At 20.2% G+C, this 25,781-nt stretch overlaps 2 protein-coding genes across 13 annotated transcripts in view; both read right to left on the bottom strand.

Annotated features, from left to right (window-relative positions):
• Positions 1–19,987, bottom strand: part of LOC100867774 (secretin receptor) — a 53,718-nt gene extending 33,731 nt beyond the window's left edge. For 10 of the 11 annotated variants that reach the window (XR_015291580.1, XR_015291583.1, XR_015291586.1 and 7 more), the window contains exons 1-5: positions 19,863–19,987; positions 18,377–18,591; positions 16,309–17,046; positions 4,994–5,067; positions 1,037–1,136 (exon numbers count right to left, since the gene is read on the bottom strand). Coding sequence is in view for 2 of the 11 variants with exons in the window: in XM_086906152.1 (XP_086762278.1) it covers positions 1,037–1,136; positions 4,994–5,005 (112 nt within the window). In the remaining 9 variants the exon portion in view is untranslated. The remainder of the gene's footprint in view (positions 1–1,036; positions 1,137–4,993; positions 5,068–16,308; positions 17,047–18,376; positions 18,592–19,862) is intronic. The other variant, XM_086906154.1, reaches the window with a different exon arrangement.
• Positions 19,704–24,692, bottom strand: LOC105735608 (uncharacterized). 2 transcript variants are annotated; one of them, XM_012487176.3, is made up of 6 exons: positions 24,406–24,686; positions 22,525–22,590; positions 21,754–21,819; positions 21,533–21,695; positions 20,637–20,988; positions 19,704–20,292 (listed from the first exon to the last, which is right to left on the bottom strand). In XM_012487176.3, exons 1-6 carry the CDS (start codon positions 24,530–24,532, stop codon positions 20,110–20,112), a joined length of 957 nt encoding a protein of 318 aa, XP_012342630.2. In that variant the 5' UTR covers positions 24,533–24,686; the 3' UTR covers positions 19,704–20,109. The 2 variants fall into 2 exon arrangements, with proteins under 2 accessions (XP_012342630.2, XP_012342631.2); XM_012487177.3 differs by lacking the exon at positions 22,525–22,590 and having other exon boundaries at positions 24,406–24,692.
• Positions 24,693–25,781: the final 1,089 nt, after the last annotated feature.

Raw genomic sequence — 25,781 nt, 5'->3', positions numbered from 1 at the left:
TTATGTTACTTCTTTTATTTTATGAGAAAAAAATATTATGAATAAAAGAAATCATTAAATGTACGAGGTTAAATTGTTCTTTTAAAAAATAAAAAAATTGATATATCAAGCTATTTTCATTCATCTTGTTAAATTTTAATTGATTAAAATATATATGAATTGTATTTAATTACGATTTAAAAATAGAGATTTACAATCGATTATGTTATTTTATCAAATTACAAATAAATAAAATATATGGAATAAGATAAACACTATTTATTAAGATAAACACTATAAGGCTCAGTCGTTAAGAAATAAGAACATTAAGCTTCTATTTCTTGCGTTTATCGCGTTTGATAAATTATTCATTAAAATTGAGTTATAGGAAATCCATGAAATTGTGAAATCCCTTGTACAAAGTCCATAAAGATGAATCAGGAGTGGTTTCATGCGAATGATTAATTATAGAATTGATTTCGATTCGTTATTAGACAAGCTCTCCAAATTGGATATAATTGAAATAGTATCTCCTGATATCTATTATATAATTTGTATAATGAAAAACAGGATATATTATTAAATGAAAAAATGTTTGAAGTAATGTTTAAAGTAAGAGAATATTTGATTTAAAAAGATTATCATGAAATTCAAGAATTCGTAATTAATGTTAGATTCATAAATAATTATAATTTCTTTGTAAAAATAATTTAAAATCTATATTTTTGCAATTTTTACAATAATTTAATGAAATAAATTAAATCGTAATCCCTTAATATTATAGATTTAATCAGCAACGAAGTCAAAAGACAATTGAAACTTCGAACTTTATGGTTAGCATTCATACTAGTTTCTATTATTAATTTACAAACTGCAGAAGCATACTGAATTTATGTTATTATATAGTTTACAACTTATATAATAACTTTTTATATTAATACTAACTTTTTTATTAACTTATTATATTAACACATATTTTTGACAACTTTGAAAAATATATTCAATATGTATTTAATTACTAGAAACTTTATTTCTGAACATAATATGAACTACTCACCAGATGATGAAATATTTCCTTGACGACATTGATTTGCTTTTATTTCCAAAGTTCGATTTTGGATATTAAGACTATTAGGATTGTTGAAGTCAATATCCTCCTGAAAAAAAGAAAGATTTTTAATAATCTTTCAATTTTCTTAATATTTTATATTTTAAATTACTTAGAAATTATTTAGAATTAGAAAAAAAATTTAAATAATTTAGTAATTATAAATTTATTATATAATTATATATAAACATCTGTTCATATCAAAATTAATATTTAAATGTTGTTCAAATATATAAAAATTTATTTTATTTCTTTAATTTTCAATAGAAGAATTTATCTTTTTTTTTTTTTCTAATTTATCTTTCTACTAATTTTTTTATCGTTCTAAATAAAAAAAATAAACTGAAGATATATAATATAAATGAGGGTTAAAGTAACAAAAGTATTTTGGAATTTTGAATTATTTCTAGACGAAAAAGTCTACCGTTTGCTTATGCTGTAAATTTATGCTACACTCTATCTATTAATTTCTAAAATAAACCAGCAAATCCCCACTCTACTAACATTTTAAATCTGCCAGATCAATCCTATTTTCTCTTTCAATTATCATCCTGGTTTATAATAGTTGAATATGAACACAACAAGAAATACACCGAAAGTCAAAAACACGAGATTCAAATAAATTTAAAGACTAATGCAGTTTCTTTCATCTTTATGACTTTCATTGAGAATGCTAATATATATATATTTCTATTAATGTACATTCAAATCAATCATTCAAGTCAATCATCAGTAGCACAATGGATTATCTACTAAATTACAATTATCAATGATCAAATTTGTTTATAATAAAAACAAAATGAATGATTTTTTGGATTTTAGAGAGAAATTTAATATTCAATTAGATATAGATCACTGAACTTTGATTGAAATACAATAATGGAATAATTTTTTATAAATTTATATTTATATATTAAATATATGTTAAAAACAATTATTAAATAAAATAATGAAAAAATATTAATGAATTATTGTGAAATATAACAAATTATAGTAATAAAAAATCTCAAAATATTAGTTCTATTTTAAGTATCTGAACCACATTTTGAAAAATTGAATTTAAATTACCTCTAAATTACATTAATAGTTACCAAATGCTATTATATCAATGCATAGTACATTAATCTTATCTAATCTAGAACACATATTTTAAAAACATTAACAAATTATGATCGATTATGAAACTTATTATACTAAGAAATATCAATAATAATAAAGAGGAAATTTATAAATTATAGAAAATTAAATTATATTATTTTATTAAATACTGATGCAAAAATATACAAATTATCTTTTAAATAAGATTTTTTAATTCATTTTTTAGAAAACAAATTTATCCATAAATCTAAAAAAACATTTTTAAATCATAGCATATAAAGTTATTTTATTATTAATTAATTTATTAAAAATAAAATTTGTTGTATTTTTATTTTACACTTTATATTTTGATAATTCAGTTTATATCAAATTTTTTTCTAAATTAAATAAATTTTGAATTTCAATTTTATGATAATATAATTTATTACAAGGAGAAATTTACAAACTTACAAAGGAGAAATTCTATGAACTACAGAATTCATTCATACACAATTGTATTTTAACAGTGCATGTAAATGATTCTGAAATAATACATAATAGAATTTAAAAAACCTACTAGAAACTTATTAGAAGTTTATTATGGCCTAACAAAGTTAAATTATTCTCCAGATTAAATAATAGAAATGAACATTTTAGATTTATAGAAATATAGTTTTATAAGAAAACGATAAATATCAAAAAGATTTTCACAAGTAAATAGAAAAACTTTATCAGTTGCTTTCAATATAATTCCTTGCAATGTATAATTTTTCATACGATTGGAAAATCAATAAAAAATTTAGGAATTTTTTGCAATTGATATATTTTTCAAATATATCAAAATATTAGAATATTAATTTAACAAAGATTTCTTCTACTTCTGATTTTTTTCTCCATATTTTGTATTTTTATTCATTTCTTCGTTTCTCTTTTTAATTTTAATATAAAAAAATTAAATTATTTGATTTATAAAAATATTTTTTAAGCGAATTCACGCAGATTGTCAATTTCTTCTGAGAAAATACAGAACATATATTGCAATGCTTTACATACCACTGGTATCTTGACCCTGTTTAGATCACAGGATAAAGTTCAAAATGGAATGTATAATACAATTCTGAACATTCCTTACATCGTTCGTGATAACTGTAATAGTACAATATATATATATCTGAAAATCTTGCCAACGAGGGACATTGGAATTCTTTAAATTCTCTCATAAAAATTTTAGATTTAAGATTTTTTTTTAAGTTTTTGAATAGTTTATATCAGTATGTGTAGAGAATCTTTAAAATTCGCAAGTTATAACATGATGTTATAAGAATATACGAAACTATATAAGCCAGAAATAGAATTTCCCAATTATTTTAAAATAAGAATCTATTATTAAATGAATATTTTTAACATAAATAATTTTTATGAAACATTTCAATTTAGTCCTATAAATATTTTACTTTCCATCTTCAATATTAGACAAATCTTTGCAGAATCATTTATTTATAAGCATAATGTTTAATAAAAATACAATAATGGAAAAAGAATTTATAAATGAAGTATTATGTTTATGCAACGTTGACCTTTGGATTTACGACATTTAGTCTAACGCCTACACTTGTAACAAATAAAATCACTTTCAACTTTGACTTTCATTCCAAATTATGAATAACAAAATGTAAGTTGTAGAGAACAATTCAATATACATATTACATCAGATTTAATGTTAATAAAATAGAATTAAGAAAAAAAAAATATTTTTTGAATTAAAAATAATTGTAATACATATGCAAACGAAAAAAATTTAATATCCAAAAAAAAAAATATTAAAAAAAAATATATTTTCTGTAGATAAACAATATTCTTCCAGATCATAAAGAAATATTACATACAATATAAAAAAAAACATTGTTTAAACAATAAAGTTAACAAATAATTATTATATACAATAAACGTAAAAAAAATTCAAAATATATAATATATAATATTAATAAAACTTGAAATAACAGACAAATTTACACAAAAATTAAAATTTTTTTTTTTCAAAAACAAAATTATGTACAAAAAAATTTATATATCTCAGAAAAGAAACATATATACATTATTAATTTCATGCAATAAAAATTCAATAAAAGCTTTGGAGAATTTCAACATATAGTTTTATAATATCGGTAAAATAAAAAAGAAAAGAATTTATTATGTTTATAAATTAATTAATGTTAGATAAATTTTTAAAACAAATCGAAGATCATTATTCGTTATTATTTAAAAAAAAAATGAATATATTCCTACAATAAAAGTTATTTATCGACATGTAGCATTTCATACTGACATACGAAGAAAGCGTGACCAATAAATAAATTAACATTTACTTTCTTTTATATGTTTCGTGACTTTCATTCGATGAAAAATTCTTGTATGTATAATATAATATACAAAATAATGATTTATAAACCCAAAAGAAAATTCATAAATACTTCAAGAATTTTTAATATCACGTTAATAGCATTATTTCATATAAAAAAAAATTTAATCCTATTTTTTTATGCAATTGGAGATAGTAAATAGTTTCATTTATACTACATATTTATTTAAATATCAATTATAACATTATTATATCGTTATTGATATGTCTGCATTATTTTTATTAATGAATAATGAAACGAAAATACTATTAAAAATACTTAACATGTTAATATTGTATGTTTTATTATTATTTTATTTTTTAAATATCAAGTTACGTTTATTATTTTTCAACATTATTGTGATTTATACAATATATTTATAGAGAATTTATGATATTAATGATCAATTATAAAAAAATTATTTACTTACATATGCATCCATTATATTTGTCCTAGTTTATTTCTTTCAACTGTGTACTATACTAATGATCGTTTCTGATTGTCCTGTAATGAATTACATTTCATTAATTAAGTATATTACGCTGTTAAAGTAAAAGTCAATATATCCATAATATTATAATAGATTGATCGGAAAGTTCTGTTGTATTTCCATTAAAGAAATTAGCTCCATTGCTTTATTCAACATTTATATTAATTAGTTTATATTCTATTGCTAGTTAATTATCAGATTTGTACATTCTACCACCATGAAATTTTGCAATTTCAAATAAATATATAAATATATATATATATATTCTCGATTATATGCGATTTAGATTATCTATGATGAGAAAAACCTAAAAAATTATATACAAAGTAAATCAAAATATAACTTCTCAGTCTAATTAATACGTATACAACAAAATCTTTCATAGAATATTTTTTATAATATTAATAAATAATAATATTTAAATAAATCTTAAATTATATGCAATTTTATATAATTTTTTTTATTATTTCAGAATTTCATTTTCAATTTCATTTATGTTCAATTTCAATTTAGGTAATTGAGAGAAAGATTTATTTGCAATTGCATATGAAATTAAGAAGTCTCATGTGTGGATTTATGGAATTCCTCCTATGTTATTTCGATAGTAATTGAATTGAGTCTAACATAGAATCAATCAACGAAATCACAGTTTAGTAAACTATGACTGTAATGGAGCACAGACAAACCCCATAGTCACGCCTGTGTTTGTCATTTTATTAACTCTATTAGTGACCAAGGGCGGATCCACACCACCCTTAACAAGCGTTTCAATCCCCCTTCTGTCATCGAAATTATTACCTAACCATTGAAACCTTTTACTTAACCAATTTTCTCTTTAATCAATTTATAACTTAATTATTCATTCAATTACTTTTTGATCGGTCACATTATGATATTTAATTGGATGTAATAATGTATTTGATATTAGTATTATTATGTAATAATATTATGTAGTATTATTATGTAGTAATATTATGTAATAATGTATTTATATAGTATTATTAAAAAATATAAAATTTTTTTGCCCATTAAAATATTGCGAATTAAAAAATATTTAAAAAAAAATTTCTAATTTTTTACTTTTCAACAATACTTTTATTTTATCATTTTGCAGGAATGAATCAACTTTCCAAAAAATTTTCATTTTTAAAAATTTTTCATTTTTTCTTATCTAAATATAAAAAAAAAATAAATAACTGAATTTTGAAGAAAAATTTGCAATATTTATTGAGTTTAATTTTAGAGTATTAATATATTCTGATCTATAACTATTGTTATTAGATTATGATGAATATTATAATCAAATTATAATTGAATTAAAATCAATCAAATGAGGATATTTGGAAAAATATTCAATTCTTTATGATATTTAAAAAACTGGTGGAAAACTATGAATATAAAAACTTTAATCATTAATACAAAAATAAAATAAAATAAACATAAGAAAAAGAAACAAAATACAAAAAAATAAAGTAAAACATATACAAAGTAAAAAATATATTAGTAAATTATATATTAGAAAAAAATCTGAGTAACATAAAAATTTCATAAATATTTCAAATATATTTGTATTGTATAATCCAAGAGTTACAATATTTTACTATTTAATAAATTGTAAAATCAAAAAAGGAAGAAAAATTATATCACAATGAAACATCATTTATAATAAACAAATTGACAAATCTTGACCATACTCAAAATATCAACAATAATCATTTATTGTTCTCAAAATATGGTACACATTTATGGTTCGTTTTCGTATACATATTCAGTTTGTTTTATTGATGAATCTACTTTCAATTCATGTTACTGAAAAGAATTCCAATCTTGTAATGACAAAAATACAAAACAATGACTGTTATTATTTATAAATAAAAATATGAAACATCAAAGACTTCGAAAATTGAGATTGAAATTGAAAACTGTCCTTATGATCTTATTTCTTTTTTCATTTGAAATGAAAAAAAAAAGCTTCAAATAAAAAAAATAAAAAAAATAAAAAAATTAAATAAAAAGTAATTTCCATTCTATCATTAGATAGATAGAAAATAAAAATTTGAAGTTTAATGAAAATTTCTTATATTTCAATTATTTTGCAATTAATATATAATCGATTGCAAAACTTAATCCATCGTATTTCATATTTAAAGCAACATTTTTTTTACACATTATATAATATAATAAAATTTAGAAAAGTAAGATTATCCCTCCTTTTAGATAATTAGATAGAAAGAAAGAAGGTAGCATAAATTAGATTCTTCGCGTATTATGATATGAAATGAAGAAATGTATAAGAAAAAGAATGAAATATTAGACTTAATTAATCGTGGAGGAAAACATAGTAGAAAAACAAAAAAAAAGCTTTCAGGAAGAATGTTATTTTCAGAATTTCTCATGAAAAATATATCATTTGAAAGATGCAAACATAATTATAAAAACTCTAAGTAATGGAAATGGAAGAAAAAGCATGATAACTAATTATTTAGAGAAATTATAGAATTTGACAACGACAATTGTAAAATTTATCATAATTGATTTTATAATTAAAAATTTTTATATTAAAAGTCAATATATCATAAGATAATTTATGTAAGTATTAATATCAGAAATACTTTTAAAATATATCTAGTTATTAAGACTAAAAGATATACTATATTTCTATAGTATATTATCTCAAAAGGATATTCTGGATCAACATTAATATATGTATATTTAGAAACGTTAAAATGAAATATCACGAATTTTTTACATATATTTCTATATTCTTTATAAAAACATTAAATTTAAATATCAGAGATATTTCTTCAAGTTTATCTTCCCAATTTACGATCCATTTTTATTGAGATTTTATAAATACGAAAATAAGAAGTTATTTTCTATTTTGATAATTATTTCAAAAAAGCATAGTAAAGATAAAGCAAATGCTAATCATGAATAAATCTCATCTTATCCTAACAGATTTGCAAACAATGGATTCCCGAAGCCACGGACACACTTGAGGGTTTTCATCGTGTGACAACCAGAAATGGGGTCATGCACGTGAATGCAATTGAACCAGAAGCTTGATAATATAATTGACGGTACTTTATCATAAGCTTAAACCTCGATTATAATAATTAATATTATTTTGTAACTAAAGTGAATCCAAATTCTTCATTTACAAAATATTTTTGTATTCTATTATTTCTACTTTTTTTTTTTTTTTTTTTTTGAAGTTAAATTATTCTATTCCTTATAAATCCATAAGAAAATATTTGTTTTTGAAACCAATATATTAAAATATTTTAATATAATAGTTCATAAAATTGACAAATTGATATTTTTTTTTGTTTATAAAATAAATTTGTTTATAAAAAAAATTAACAGATCATCTATTAAATATTTTTAAAATTATCTATATAAACAGATTCTCTTCTCAGAATCAGAGAATTCATGTCATCTGAATTTACTTTTATTGAAAATATATCAGGATGATAAGTCAAGCATAGTAGAAAATTGAATAAATTATTTTTTGTCAAAATTATCAAAATTAAATTTTATTTAAAAATACTTTATTTTTGCTTTTCTATTGTACATATATATATATCATTTATATAATTAAAAAATAGCTTTATTAATTATGTGCTAAAAATTGTTCTTGATAAAGAAACGTTTCAGTTCATAGTAAATATATTTACTAATTAATTTATCGATGAGAAATTATCCATATGATAATTCATGTTTATTAATTAGTTTTGTAACTACAGATTGATGAAACAATAGTTCTCTTTCATAGATTATTGTAAGCACAAAAATTTCTTATTCTTCTCATTATTATTTTAACAAAAAACAAAATTTTCTTAATAAATTCATAATTATCATTTTATACAACGATTTTTAATAACGAACTTTTAATAAAAAAATAAAAATAATTTGTGATAATGCATCGTTTCATATAATATTTTAATTCTATTTAATATAAAGAACATGTATCTTTTTAACTTAATTTTAAAGAATTTCAATTGAAATGCAAGAGAAAAATGTGTACAAATCAATATGCAAGGAGAAAAAAAAAGTATAAAAGATCATACGTAAAAACGTCAACTATCAAAGTGATTCAAAACGAATATGCTGTGAACTATACACGGAATAAGGTACTTTTTTACTGCAGTGCAAAGCATATGTTTTTTATCTTTCTTTTTTTTTTTAGTACAACTTTGCTTTTCACTATTTTCATAGAAAAATATCTGATTTCCAGTTTTATTCTAGTATGTGTTAAAAACTCATGTATTTTTTAGAAAATTTTTTAATCTTTAATATAATATAATATTATATAATATAATATATAATATTTTATATTTTTTAATCTTTAATATAATAGAATATAATCTTATATTTTCAATGATTTTAATTTACAAGAACTTACTTTGGTTTTAAATATTTTTTGTTTTAATAATACAAAGATAAATAATATAAATGAAAGACTGAAATTAGTTCGAAAGAATATTAAAATATTAATAACAAAAATTTATTCCTATTAATATTTTAATTAATAACCATGACTTGATTATAAGATTACTCTAAAATTTCTACATATTTAATATTTTTTAAAAGGTTTAGAAAAAAAAAATAAAAAAAAGCTACTTATTTTTTCTGTATTATCATTGAAATAATGTGTAATAATTTATGAAATTATATATTATCTCGTTATTACATTAGAAATATTAAAAATCAAATGATTTACTTAAAAGAATTATAAAGAATTAAAATATTTTTAAATTAATATTCTTAATATTTTTAAATCAAAGTAATATTTTTAAACAGTAAGTAACATTATTCATATTATTATTTACAAATATAACAAAGTAATAAAAATAAAACTTTCTAATTTAAAATATTTCTTTTTTACTTCTATATTATAAACCTGAAACCTATAAATTTCATTAACCTGAATTTCGAAATTCCTGTCTAAATAAAACTCCTCTAAGTAATGTTACGTTGCGTCATTTAGCTATCGAATAAGATATTTACGCAAAACGAAATCCAGCCCACTAAAGAAGCACCATAGTGAAACATTTGTTAGGAAGTATATGATCACTTGCTATTTATCTTGAATACACCCTTATTATCTGGTAAAAGACAGGATGCTGTTACAAAATTCGATCGTATACACATATTTCTAGATCGATAACTGTTCCTCTCTTAAAGCGGATTATTATATATCTGTTCATATGATATAAAAATGATAAATGAAATTACAAAAACAATATCATAAAAAAAATCTTTCCAAGATAATTGAGTATTAATTCCTCAAATATTCTTTATCTTTTTTATCAATTTCATTATAATTGGAATTCGTGCACCAAAATTTTTATTATTTTGTTCGAGCAATTTTATTTTAGAAAGAATTATTTCTAGAAAATATTATTGTACATTTTTTTAAATATATTAATATGTTATAAAATTAAAAATTGATAAAGCTGATCAATTTAATAAAAAAAATTGATCATAAAAAAATTTGTATAGAAATTTCAATTTTATTTTTATATTTCGACTAGGCATATTTAGTTTTTGCACAAAACTTTTTATGGAATTTTAGAAAATAATAATTAAAGAAAAATTATGAAAAAAATATAGTGTGAAATTTTTCGTAATTTAAAAAAAGCATTGATTAAAAAGATGCTAAATAGTACGAAGAAAATAATATTAGAACCAGAATTATAAGCAAGTCTCGCTAAAGATTGCTCATCATTCATAACCGATGCTTATTACGGAGTACTTGTTCAAAACAATCTCAGCATTTCATAATCTGTTTTGCATGTTCACGTTTATTTCTAGACTTTGAAGGGTAGTTGAACTTTATTTGGCTGCAATTATACGTTCTTTTGAACGATAAAATCGTGAGCGGTGTTGCGTTAACATTCATTTTCCAACAGGATGAAAATAGTCGACTATCCTTTAAACTTGATAGCAATCTTTTATATCGTATTTTGAAACTTCATATTACACAATAGAAAAAATATCGGCAATTTCATGTAAATAAATTAATGTGATAAATTAATGTGATAAATGTGATAATAATAATTAATCTATTTTATTATTTTTTTAATTATTAATAATTATCTAAAACAATTTATTATAATAAAACAATTTTTGAATATAATATTTAATTGATTTATATAATGTTTATTTATTATATATAATATTATATATATAAATTAAATTTTTAAATTTTATTTCGATTAGAATCGGATATGGCCAATAATAATTTAAATTTTGAAATACAAATATCAAACTTGTCCAACTTCAATTATTAAAATTTATTTTAATAAGTTTCAAAACGATTATTAATATGTAAATGTAGAATTTTTTTCATAATAACTATTCATGAAATTTATGATGTCGATTCTAACTTATAATTCAAGAGATTCAAGTAGAATTGTATTAAAGAGAAAAATATAAAAACGCAATTTATAATATTTATATATTTGATTAAATCTATCTTATTGTATATATAATATTGCTTCATTAAAAAAAAAATTTTATAAAAATTCTATAAATAACATGTAAATATTTATATTAATAATTAAATATTTTAATTTTTTATTTTTATTCAGTAATTATCTTATATTATTATGCTGTTGCTTATATAATATATTCTCTCTCTCTCTCTCTCTCTCTCTCTCTATATATATATATATATATATATATTCTCTCAAGATTAATTAAAGTCATGAAAAGAGATTTTAAAGCAATTATTAGCCAGTAACGATGTAACTTCTTCAGAGCATTAATCCTTTATAAGATTAATTTTTTAAATATAGAGGAAAATTCAATAGGCAATTCAATAAGAAAATTCAATAGGCAATTCAATAAGAAAATTCAAATGGCAATAAGTAATCAAATACTATTATAATAACCGCAATCATAAATAGCAAGGATAAAAAATCAAATAGTAATTCGATACATTGAATATTTAAAATGAATAACAGAAACTGACAATCTTAACTTTTAACGAAATCCAATATCATTTAGTCATATAGTTTTTATGTAAATATCATAAAAATATAAAATGATAAAATTAAATTACATATTATATAAGACATTAAATAATATTGATTAAATACTATTTGATAGTAAAATTGAGAAAATAAAAATACATTATAAATTTTTTAAAAATTCAATATTTGATCATCAATGAAATCAGCAATTTTTTTTTTTATAAACAATTCAAAATTATCAAAATTTTATGATTATATGCGAGATTTATATTTAGAAATATCAATAATTAATCATATAATATCAATATTAGAAAATTAATAAAATAAGATTAATAAAATATTAGAAAATATCAATATTATTAAAAATTAGAAAAAGAGCAATCTATATAATCATCTCCTCAGATAAATTAGAGATATTATTTAATGAATACTTAAGTGATATATATAATGAGATCGAATATCAAATTTGTGTGACGGAATCAATACATAGAGAAATGTGGAAAGGAATAGGACCGAAAGTAAAGTGCGACCAATGTCACATCATCGGCCACTATTAATTGGTTTATTCCGTGATGTGTCATCTCTTTAATTAATGCTCTAGAGAAGTCAACAAAGGCGTTTCTCGTTTAATACGATGAGTCACGTGCCATACATCGCATGATACCTTACGGAAACTGAAATGAACTTTGTAACTCGAAGAAAAAAGTCCATGATGAGAAGAAGTTAATATAGTTTCTATGTAAGTTTTTTTATACAACATTTTCATATAATCGTGGAAATTTCTGAATTATTTGATTGAAATAATTACAATATAATTATAAGCGATGTAATTGTAAAAAATAATAAATACTGATAATTGAAATTTGTTGAAATGCAAAAATTTTAACGATAAAACTGCAAAAATGAAAATAGAATTATTAAATTATTAAATTCATTTTGAGAAATAATTGCATATGAAAATTGCAATGGATATAAAAATTTTAATTTTTTTTTAATTTCTCAAAAAATAAATAATAAGAAAATTAAGAATATTATGAATTATTAAAAGATTAATATGTTAAAATAATTACATGAATATTTTAAATTTTAGAAAGATTTAAAATCAAATATACTTAAAAAATTATTTCTATTCTAAGAACAATATATTTCATTAATATATTTATTATTAAAATTTAAAAAAAAAATATTTGACTTTTTTTATTCTTCTTCATTAATATTTCAATACATTCTTTTTTGCTTATAAAAAAGGAAATAAAATGTTAAAAATTATATTATCTATCGACTTATTTTTAAGCTCTTAAAAACTATTGTGTCATATTGTGTCATATTTTATTAAATTCTCATGAATGATAGCTTTTATAATAATAAATAATAATAATGATAGAAGTTTCAATTTACCTATGTAAAAATTTTTAGCTTATTTTTTTGACTATTATCAAGTGTTATTCCTTGTTTCCGTAACATTCTAAACATATAAAGTTCATTATTGAATATTAACATAGAAACAATACATTTCAATCATTTCTCTCACAAATTCAATCTCTTGAATATTGTACATTTTTACCTCATGAATTATAAATATATATTCACATTGATAAAAATTGCAAATGTTTTTATATTAAGAGCAGAAATATTATTGATTTTTTATATAGAAGACACATGATCAAGGGTTTATAAATTGCATTTATAAAAATTTAGTCAATTTTACAGAAGTAAAAGAAGAAATAACTTTACGTTAAATTCAATTAATTCTGCAAAACTAAAAAAACTAATTTTTTTGAAATAAAAAAATATTAAAATATTAAAATCGTAAATATAAATTTATAATAAATAAACACAAAAAATCTTTCAAGAATTAGAATAGTCCCAATGATAATTAATTTTATTAATAATAATTAATAAAAAAAAAAATTTTAAAAAGAATTGAAAAATATGCAAAAACATTTCATTTTTCAAAACAATGCATTAAAATTTTATTTATGAATAAATGCAAAAAAACGAGAAAAATTTATATAACACACATTGGCATTTTCAATTAACTTCAAATTTTTTATAACTTTTTTTTGAGTGATACTATTTTATAGACAGACAGAATAATGTTTTTTATTCAATAAAGTATTCAAAAACAATTCATTTTATTTCTTTTTGTTTCGTAAAATTCCAATTAAATCCTGTATTTTATTTCTACGTATATATTCTTAATAGAGAGAAGATAATCTTCCAATCATAATTTTTTTCTAATAGAATATTTAAAAAAATATTTAAAATTATTTTAAAAAATATAATTAAGAAAATATTGTAAAATTAAATTAATAGAAATTAATAGAAATTAATAGAAATTATAAATCTGAATTAATAAATTTTCCTATCATAAAATTTCAACATATCTTAACAATTATATTACATATTCTGCTTTTAATAAATATTTTAAAGATGATTGTAATTCAATGAAAAAAATTTTAAAATATGAAATATATGAAAGAAATTTTTAAATACAAAAACATTAAACATAATTCTCACTATATTTGCCTCTTTTAATCAACATAATGTGTCTGACTATATACGAGGCTGTTCCACTGTAAAACTTGACAAAACAAATTTGAAGTGAACGCGAATTAACGATGAACAATAAATTTTTTATTTACTTTTTGTCTCATTTTAGTCACTAATAAAAATTATAATAAATATCTCAATTTTATTGATAAACAGAAAATATAAAGAAAATAATATTGCGAAGAAAAATTTCGAACAAAGATATACACAAAATTTCTAAAGAACTTTATTCCAGCAAAAATATACACAGAGATATTGAAAAAATATAATTAATAAATTTTAAGAAAAGAAGATGAAATATAATCATAGAAAAGAATAATTGAAGATAATTTTGAACAAAAAATTTATAAAAGAATTTGAAGTGTAACATAAGTTTAGATTTAAAGCAAGCTTATACTTTTTTTTATTATTTATTTTTATCTATATGTATATAGATTTCATTTTAATAAGTTATTTAACAATATATAGAAATATTCATTTTATATTATTTTAATGATTAATCTGATTATATTTACATTGTTACGAAATTTAAATATCTAGAAATATTTTTAATCGTAAAAGATATAAATATGATTATTATTATTATATTATAAATAAATTTTTTCTTTTACTCATTATAAATTTAAACATAATTGATATAATAAATTTAATACAATCATTTATCTGATTGAAGAAATATTCACGAATGTATTGATTCATCTTTCATTTCAAAAAAAATATATATATAAAATATTTTTCATGTTTTGCAATACTTCTTTTTATCTTGATATAAGTAAGAAAACGAAAATCAAAATTTCATGAAATATTTGTCTACATATTTTTCTTCCTTGAAATCTGATTATTATCGAATCAGCCAAATTAAAGAAAAAAAATAAGATGTTAACATCTGGTATCTACTTAATTAAGACTCATTTTACTTATGCTTCTTTATACTACGATTAGAAATCATAAACGTATTTCAAGATTATTTATAAAAGCATCAGTTCCCCAGCAGGCGTTTTGAGAAGCCATAGTTTTACATTATTTATCTACCAACGATTGGAACATTACACTCGTTTTGAGCTTCACGAATTTCTACAAACTATCTTTTATAAACGCCACCAATATGTATACTAGGATTCTGTTTTTTTTTTTTTTTTTTTTTTTTTTTAAATCTTTTTAGAAATTTGAAATACATATAAAATTAGAATTCAAAAAATTTAACTACAAAGAATTTTAATATGTGTAAAATATATATAACATGTATAAAATTTATAATAATTAAAAAGAATTTTAATACCTAATTTACTTTAATTTTTTTGATTTTATTGAATATAGAATATAATTAAATATTTGATATAAATATATTTCAATGTTAAGAAATTAAAATATGTCAATTTAAATATTTTAAAAAAACAATAAATAAACTCAAAAATTTAAATACTAACACAGAATAAAATAAAAATTTCTGAATTTCTATTTTTTTAGCTTTCAATTTCTTTTTCACTTTTGAGAATTTAAATAATATGCGAACGGAATTGAAATCTATCATGACATTGTAATATATTTAAAAAATTATTTTAAATGTTTATTACAGAATTTTAAAATATTTTCATATAATAATCTCATAAAAATAAATTTTTTTCGTCTTTTTAAATTTTCATTGAAGATTATTTTACATTTATAAAAATTATTTTACATTTTATATGAAAAATATAAAATTTGTTTAGAATGTTCACTTACCGGAAGTTGTTCAGCAGGGTACACAGAAGTTATCAAAAGATATATCTGGCATTTGTTCAATGATTAAAATAAATCATTAAAAATATCTCTCCACTTGATAATGTGCTGAAGAAATATATTTCGATTTTTCTTTTAATTTTCCAGTTTTGTTTTTATCATAAATCATAAAAGTAGCAGATGTTTCCATTTAAAGAAAACGACAATCCTCAATTTCCAATTTCTAAGAATCTTCAATAAACAAATTTTAAAATTTGATTAAGTTGAATTTTATTTTTACACTAGATTTTATTTTGTTTCGTAAATTTTCAAAAGCCATCCATTAAAAGAATTAATAATTTAAAAATTTTAAAAATGAGATTAGTATCTTTCAATATCGCATTAAAACGTCCGACACCAGGCGCCGTTTAAGCGCGACTGCCTTCCTTCGGTATTCTATATATCATCAGGTCTTACGCATGCGATTTTCGAGTTACACTCAACTCTTACTCTCTCTCTTTTCCTCTTTTTCTATGTATATATGAACTGTACATATTATGAACTATATGTATATATGAACTGTACATATCTTCGTCGTAATAATACTCGAGAATAATCACTTCTTTGTCGGAGTATTCAACTGTTGATTCTGATCACGAGATGAAAAATATAAAACGATGTGTCTTGACATAGAATTACTATTCTTCAAACTGAATTACTAAATGTCATTTCAAATAGTTTTGAACATTCGATTTTTAAATTCTGAAAAAGGAATTGAAATAATTGATAATACGATAAAATTTAAATTCAAAAACAATATGAATTTGCTAATTATAGAATTACAAAAAAATAAGTATATAACACATTTACATATTAACATAACATATTAAAAGAATAAATTGATAGAGTATGTTGAAAAATTATTTATATAAATACACAAAAGTAATTCAATAAATAAAATGAAATATTTTAAAATTCCTAAGATTTGATAAATAAATCAATAAATTATTATAAAAAAATACAAAAATAAATAATTATAATATTTCAATAAAAGTAATTGAGGTGTGGAAAAAACTTTTCAATTTAAAAAAAAAAAAAAAAAAAAAAATAGCCGATACAAATTTTGAAAAACTTCTGAAAAAAACAATTTTGATGAAAGATCAATATCAAAATGTTTTAAACGTTATATCATTTATATTTTTAATAAGAAACTATTAAAAAATCAATAGTTCAATTTTATGAATTTTAATTGACTATCAAAATTTGCTCATTTGATAAAGAATTTTTTTTACATATTTTCTTATAAATAAATTTGTCATAAATAATCAATACATCTTCATAATAAAATTTTCATCTGAAATATATATATATATATATATATATGTATGTATATATATATATATAAAGCTCTTATCAGGCAAATTTTGTATTCCATTTGCAATTATGTGCAAGATATTTCATCTCATTAAAAGATTTAAGGCAAATAGGAGACAATTTACTTTTCAAAAGATATTCTATATACAATAAAAATAGAATCAAGAAGATTAATTTATAATATATAATTTGTTTGTTTGAAAAAAAAAACTTCTATTTGCAATTATGATTTTAAACTTTTCAATTTCTATCAAATGTAGCATATAATATATAAAAATATAAACATATAAGAATAATTGAAGAACTTTATGTAAATATAAATAATGGAAGAATTTAAAGTTAATCGATATTCATTATTATGAGTGAAAATAGGTCATTGATATTATTTTTGAAACTATTTGATAGGCTCGAAATATAAGTGGAGGCACGTATTTAATGATGAACGATAACAATACAGAATACTGATAAAGATGATAATGGCTTGTCGGTCATTTTTCAGTCATAATTAAAGCTTGGATATTAAAAACTGATAGTGTTGAAAGTAAACATTTTCATAATATTAAAAAAAAGTAATCATTTTATATTAGATTTTTGTATGATGAAATAACAGACATAACAAAACTTTTTTTATAATAAGGCAAAACATAACATTATAATCAAGAAGTAATCAATAATTATTCGGTATTATGAAAAGATTTATAGCAACAAAAAATCATACCTGCAGATTTTACTTCTTTTTCCTTATAACAAAATCCATTGAACTAAATTTACATTGATAAGTTGATAATTTTTTATATAATCTGGTTTCTTATTGTTTTACGATTTATCTTATATACTGATTATCAATAACATTATTATCGAGTTATTTATGCGATAATCAGAAGTTAGAAACTGCGCATTTTATTTTTCACCTTCATATTTAAGCATGCTGTCCTATTTTAAAATAATTTTCTTATTATATGTATCACATACAATGGAATATTAGTAAATAATATATAACTTAAATTTTAGTCATTTAATTAAAATTTAATTAAATCGGAAATGATAGCCATTATTTTGAAAAAATTTAATATTATTTGTTTTCATGAAAAGCTTAAGAAATATCATTTTTAAGAATTTAAATTTCCCTCAACTTTAAAATTAATAAATTAAATTAATAACAATTTTGTTATTTATAAAAATAGCACTTGCAACGATTTATATTCTATTGCATCATTAAATGAAAATAATTTATTATTTACATTTATTATTTTATTATCCTAAAATATAAACAAAAACTCAAATTCTAATTTTTTAAAATTAATAATAATAGAACTTATGAATAAATTAATTAATTATGATATTGATTTATATGATTTACATTAATTTTGCATTTACTTGCGTTAATATTTAGTATACTATTAAATTATTATTATATATATATATAAGTTAAATTTTAAATTTCTACAATTAATGAAATTTGAAGATAATGAAATTTGGTTAGAATCAGTTAATAAATTATAGAATTTACTACAGATATTAGTACAATAAACTATTTATAATAACTTACTCTTACTATTATTATTATATGATAGTTTTAAAATCTAAAAGCCTGAAGTTTTTAAAATTTATAGTAATATAATTTGATTGTATCAATTAATAAAATCATCACAAGTATAATACTATAATCACAAAAATTGTCAAATTCTTCTCAGTATTGATGAATATCATTCTGAATTACTAATAGATAAAACATATATCGCATATATCAATAAATAAAACAAAATATAAAACACATTTTAACAATTTTATTTTAACAAATTCATTCAATCTGAATAACAAAACACGATTCATTTCATATTTTGCATTATTTTCAATATTTCTTAATTTTTTTCTTAACAAATTATTATAAATATCCATTTTTGTTTCTAGTTTTCATGTCAACATAACAAAGATTTTAATTTTTTAATAAAAATAATGAGTAATACTTCAAAAAATGCATGGAAATAATAGAAGGAATATTAATGAAAGTGACTGGAATACAAGAGGCGAAAAATTTACTACTATTTCATGAAAAAATAAGTAACTCATATATTTCTCACATTATCAAAATACATTAAAAAAAAAAAAAAAAAAAAAAAAAAACTAATTTTTAGAATAGAATTAAGTTACTAAAAGCATTATACTCTACATTTCTACAATATAATTTCTACAAAATTACTTACCATTCCCAAAACTATATAAAATAAAAAAATTCTAAATTGCAACAATCAATTTTACTACATATGCATCAAATCTTCAAATATTTAGAAACAAAAAAATCTTATTTTTTCTTCAAATTAAAAACAAAATAATAAATATAATTTTAGTTTTTCTAAATTTTTAAAAAAATCATTTTATCTATAAATATCTACATTTATAGTTAAAGATTGCCAAGATTATTTTTCAAACTTTCAAAAATGGGCTTCAATTTTAAGATATTGGAAGATATGTAAATTCTCGAATTTCATTACAACCCATCAATACATTAATTATATCTCTCATGGTGAGATGATGAATAGTTTCATTAATTTTTGTACTTAAATAACTTTGGATATCCGGAAGTATGTCCGGTTTGACAATGTCTAAGACCTTTGGCGTCAATTCTTGAACAACCTACGGATAAATTGCCAATTAAATTTTCTGATCCTTTTACCCTAATAATTTGTTATATTCAGCCTCAGAAATTAATTAACAATATGAATTCTCAATAGGAACTTCTACTTTAATCAATTTTTTTAGAAATATTATATAGAATAATAGAAATAATAATTTATGATTATATCTTATTGCCAAATTTTTATTAAGATATTTTGAAGTATATATAATTTTATTTATTTTTTTTTAAATTATGCATATCACAAGTCGAATACTGAATCCCAAAAGCTTTCTATAATTTCAATTACTAAAGCTAAAAAAACTGGCACACTTATTAAATTTAAAAAAATAAACTGTACTACCTTGTTCATGATGTCGTTCAATTCTTGATCATCCATTAAATTCTTCAAATTTATATCAATAAATCTTAAAGTAAAGTCTAGGTCGAACGTCTTCAAATACACTCCTCTAGAATAACCCAAAATAGTGTTTACATATAATTGAAAATCATGTACATTCCCTTTGAAAGGACCATAACCATGTAATTGAAATTTTTGACTGAGATCGCCGGATATATTATAAAAGCCTTCGACATAAATTCTTGGAATGGTAATATTTGCTGCAATTGTTGGTCCGATCAGTGATAGCTTTGCTTTGTTGACTATGAAGGTCGACAAATTATGTAACTTTAGATCCTGAATAGTGATAGACACGCTAAAAAAATGAATAACTATGTTATAATTTCATCAGATAAATAGAAAAATAAAAACATTCTTCATATATTAAATACAAAATGTTCATTTTTTTTGAAATAAATATTTTCAAAAATAGAAAATATAACATTTTAAAAAATGTTTAATTTAAATTTTTGTTGATTTTAAATATTTACAACATTGTGTTAAAACATAAGATATTTTGATTGATGAAAATTAATTTTAATTCATTAAACAAATTTATAGATATATAAAATATTTTTATATATCTTATAAAATCTATCTTATAAAATTCTCAAATCTATTATTTTTTCTAGAATTTTCATACATAGTTTAAAGAATTCTTTTTCTTTGAATTTTTTTAAATTTTCAAGAAATTTGTTCGATTTTTTAAATTTTAAATTCCAAAACTATGATAGAAAATTATTTAACATTTTAAGTATGGAATAATAAGATTAAAAACACTGGCAAAGATTCAAGGAAGATCCTTAAAAAGATTTTTTAAGATCCTTAATGTGAACAACAATTTATTCAATCAAACTTACTTTCCTATTTCTGGATTTTCAATTACAATGTCAATTTCATCTAATTCAAACGGATCCAAAGGTGGAATTCCTAGTTCTGGCATTCCATAAGGCATCTTATTACGAAATTTTTCCAAAAATCTTCTAATTGGAAATTCCATACTTTTGGAAGCAGCACTATCAACTATCCTTTGATCGATTAGTGTCAATTAAAATGATTACATATAGATTTATATACTTACTGTAGCCAGTAGTTATTCTAGTTGCATTGATGATAAAATTCTTCGGTTTTTCCACAGCACTTGTGACTGAAAATAATAAAAAAGAAATAAAAATTTAATAAATCTAAAATAAATTGAAATTTATTCAGAAAGAATAAAACATTGGTTTTTTTAAATTATTTTTATAATAATAATATTAGTAAATTTAATAAAACAATTTAGCAAATAAAGATTAATAACAATATAAAAACATTTTTGAAGTTAATGAATACACTAATTAAGAATACCTCGTATTTATGTTAGAGAGTATTATCAAATCGAGTATGAAAATCAATTAATTAATTTTATAAAAAATAAATGCGAACAATATTCATAACTATTGAATTTATGGAAACTTGCATACTATTACTATGAATTATTCATATTATATTAACCAAAGCAAAGGGAATTACTACGATTTACGATAATCCAATCAACGTCTCTGTTAGTCAATAAAATTCACATTAAATTTTTCTATTAAAAACTATTTTAATTTTTCAAAAATAGGATTTCAAACCTTAATCCACTTATGCTATTTATTAAATTTTTATTGTTATGGATTTAATATTGAATCTGAACTTATTTGGGGAAGAATATAAATATAAAATTGATTTCTTAAGCACCAATAAAAATATGTTACATTTTAACGTAAATAGTAATAGAGGAATGTAATTATCAGATAAAATAACAAATTGAATTGAAAATAAAAAATTGAAAAATGATTCAAAGTGTTGTTTGCATGAAATCACATACTGTAGTTAGAAGCTGTATCCGTCATACGATGTATCAGTTCTTTTTGTCGTTGTATAATTCCTGTAACTGGAACAAATAAATACACAATTTCTAGAACAGAATTTTTTTTTTCGTGGATAACATGCGTAGATGCATAGGCGATTCTTACTTTTAGTAGTATAAATCTTACATATAATATATATAATGCATATAATATACGATAATGAAAATTTTTGAAATATAAAATATATAATGGTAAATAATTTTTATTAATTTTAATTAATTTTTTATCTGAATGAATTTAAAAAACTGTTTTATTACTTTAATATTTTTTAGCTGTATAAATAACTTAAAAAAAAAAAAATAAAATACAATATAAATTATACAAATAAAAATTAAATCGATGAACTTGATAATAAAATTAACAATTTCTATATTTCGGTTAATAATGAAATAACATTTTTTAAAATATTTTTTATAACAATTCACATTTAAGTAATATAAATCAATGTGTATTTGTGCTTATTGATCACAAATATCATATCCTGTACTTTTGTTTGAAAAATATTTTTATTATTTTTAGAAAATATCGATTATCAGAGGATGAATACAATTAAAATGATTACGAATAATACAATAAAACGAATTGAAAAATATAAAAATACGAGGAATTTATTGGAATGATACATGATTAAGAACATTGGTATGGTATGAATTTTTTTAAACAATGTGAATTTCTGTTGCATTATTATATGTAAGATGTAAAATTCATATCGATAAATATATGAGATATATAAATATGGGCTCGAGATAAAAAAAATATGAATCTTATGTTTCATTTAATGAATCACTATTGAATTCATGTTATAGTTCAGTTTGTTTTAATTGTCATTAATTGTTTTCATTGAAATCATATTTTATAGTCACATTATCTCAGACCTAACAAAAATTCATATAAAGTGCTTTTATTTTGAAAACTAAAAAAAAAAAATATTACAAAATATAACTATTCTCTTTAAAAATGAAATGCATTATCCTTATTAAATTTCATACAAAAATTTACTTTATTAAATATAATAATTATGTGAAATATAAAATTTTTTAAACAAATTTTTTTTCAATAATTTTTATATTTTTTTATATTTTTTTAACACATTAACAAACTAATACTATACCTAATATTTATTGAATGTAAAAATCTTATTTTTATTTATGAAAATAAAATTATGATGAACATAGAAAAAAAATGATATTAATTTTAATTAATTCACATAAGAAATATTTCATTGAATCATGATATAATAATCAATGAAATGAATTTTTATAAATGATTTCGACATGTAATTACAGACATAGATACAACTGAAAAGTAGATTTTTTTAACGAGGTCAATGTATATCTGAGAGAAAGTACTTTTCTTTATGAATATGCTAAAGATGATAGAATTAATTCATTTTTCAATTAAAGACTTTAAATTTAGTTATTCTGCTTTTAATTCTTTTATTATACCATAACATTAAAATTCGATTTTTACAAGTTCCCAATTCAAAATTAAAAATTCAGAATTAAGTTTTTTAAAACTAAATCATAAAAAATATTATTTATACATTTAATTATTATTTTATTTATTATATTTTTTTATTATATTCTTAATCATTTTTATATTTTATATTCAATAATTACAACTTCAAGTATTAAACAAAGATGTTGATTAGTAAAAAGAAACTAATTGCTAATTCTATTTGATTAATTCTATTTAATTAATTCTATTTAATTAATTCTATTTAATTAATTCTATTTAATTAATTCTATTTAGTTAATTCTATTTAGTTAATTCTAAAGAACAGAAAAAAAAGAATAAGCAAAAGAAAAAAAATATTTAACTTCAAAATAATCACTTACAAAGATTAGTGGCACTATTAGCAACATTTTCAATTTCTCCCAAAATTGTTGGAACATCTCGTTCAGAAAAAACAATCTGAATAGCTATCACTGCTATCATTCCTCCTTGAATTACATTTATCTTCATGATCACTGTTATTTGAAATGAAAAATAATATTGAGAACGATATGTCAAATTATAAAAATTACTTTAAATGACCGATTATGTCACACGACAAACTTTTGCCATTCGATCCGCTCCCGAAGAAGTAGGAAGACTGACTGACAATATAAAAGAGTAGCAATGCGTATATACCTCACTGATGTAAGAGTGAGCGCAATATTTTAAATGTGTAGGCAATGCACGTGCAGGAACGTCAGCGAAAGTGAGCACTATAGTACGATCCATGAATGATGTATTCCATTAGATATCCAATGATGAAAAGTTGAATACTACAATGGTAAGATGTTCTCTTCAATTTATGATAACTGTAACGAACTTAATGGCGAATATAATATGTGCAACAAACTTAAGAAAATTATGGTACACATTTAAATAAAACTATTATTAAAAAAAATTGTTAGTGAAATCAGAGATAAATAAAATGCAGTATCTCCACAATATTATAAAAAAAAAATTCACTGAAACAAAAATTAGAATTATTAGATTGAATTCAATAAATAAATTAAACAAAATTTTAATTATGCAAGTAGTGCTCATACAGAAATATCGGTAAAAATGAGCGCTACATTACGATTTTGGTTAATCGTCTAACGACGAGAATTTGATTATTTAATAAAAGCTAATACAATTGATTTTCAATACAATTGCTTTTCACAATAACTATAATAAACTTAATTATAACAAACATCACTATATCTATTGTAAAAATATAGTATATAGTATATAAATATAGTATGAAAATGTAGTATAAAAATATTTTCGCGTCAATTTAAATTTATTATTTTCAAGTTTGATTGAATAGTGCGCAAAAATGCAGCACAAATATCGCATGAATTTTACATATCAACAAGAGCAAAAATTAAATATTTAATATATATTTATTATAAAATATAGAGGAAAATCTTATAGCACACAATGACATTTATAAATGAAAATAATCGGCTGCAAATAAAAGTATAAATTAGAAAAATTTAGATATATAAATATAACGAACAAGAATTTAGATGTTTAAATGTATAAGTTTGATATAAGTTTGAAATTTATAAATAAAAATAGTCAGCTGAAAATAGAAATAAATTAAAAACAAATTAAAATAAAAATCAAACTATACTACAATTCCATATTTTACTACCAATCTACTCCATTCTACCAATTCTATTCCCATAGATACTACCAATTCTATCCCATAGATACTACCATTCTATCCCATACT

This window comes from Apis florea, unplaced genomic scaffold (genome assembly GCF_048593485.1).
Source record: "Apis florea isolate Af1SG1 unplaced genomic scaffold, ASM4859348v1 contig_2492_pilon, whole genome shotgun sequence".
Lineage (NCBI taxonomy): Eukaryota > Metazoa > Arthropoda > Insecta > Hymenoptera > Apidae > Apis > Apis florea.
The sequence above is the reverse complement of the archived record's forward strand: the minus strand, read 5'-3'. Positions and strand labels throughout refer to the sequence as shown.

What these genes read in the sequence shown, in the direction of transcription:
- LOC105735608 (XM_012487176.3), bottom strand. Translation starts at nt 24,532, where the DNA reads ATGAAGATAAATGTAATTCAAGGAGGAATGATAGCAGTGATAGCTATT. An exon ending in TAATAGTGCCACTAATCTTT is followed by an intron (nt 22,591 to 24,405) that starts GTAAGTGATTAT and finishes TATTTGTTCCAG; the next exon opens with TTACAGGAATTATACAACGA. An exon ending in GGATACAGCTTCTAACTACA is followed by an intron (nt 21,820 to 22,524) that starts GTATGTGATTTC and finishes TATTATTTTCAG; the next exon opens with TCACAAGTGCTGTGGAAAAA.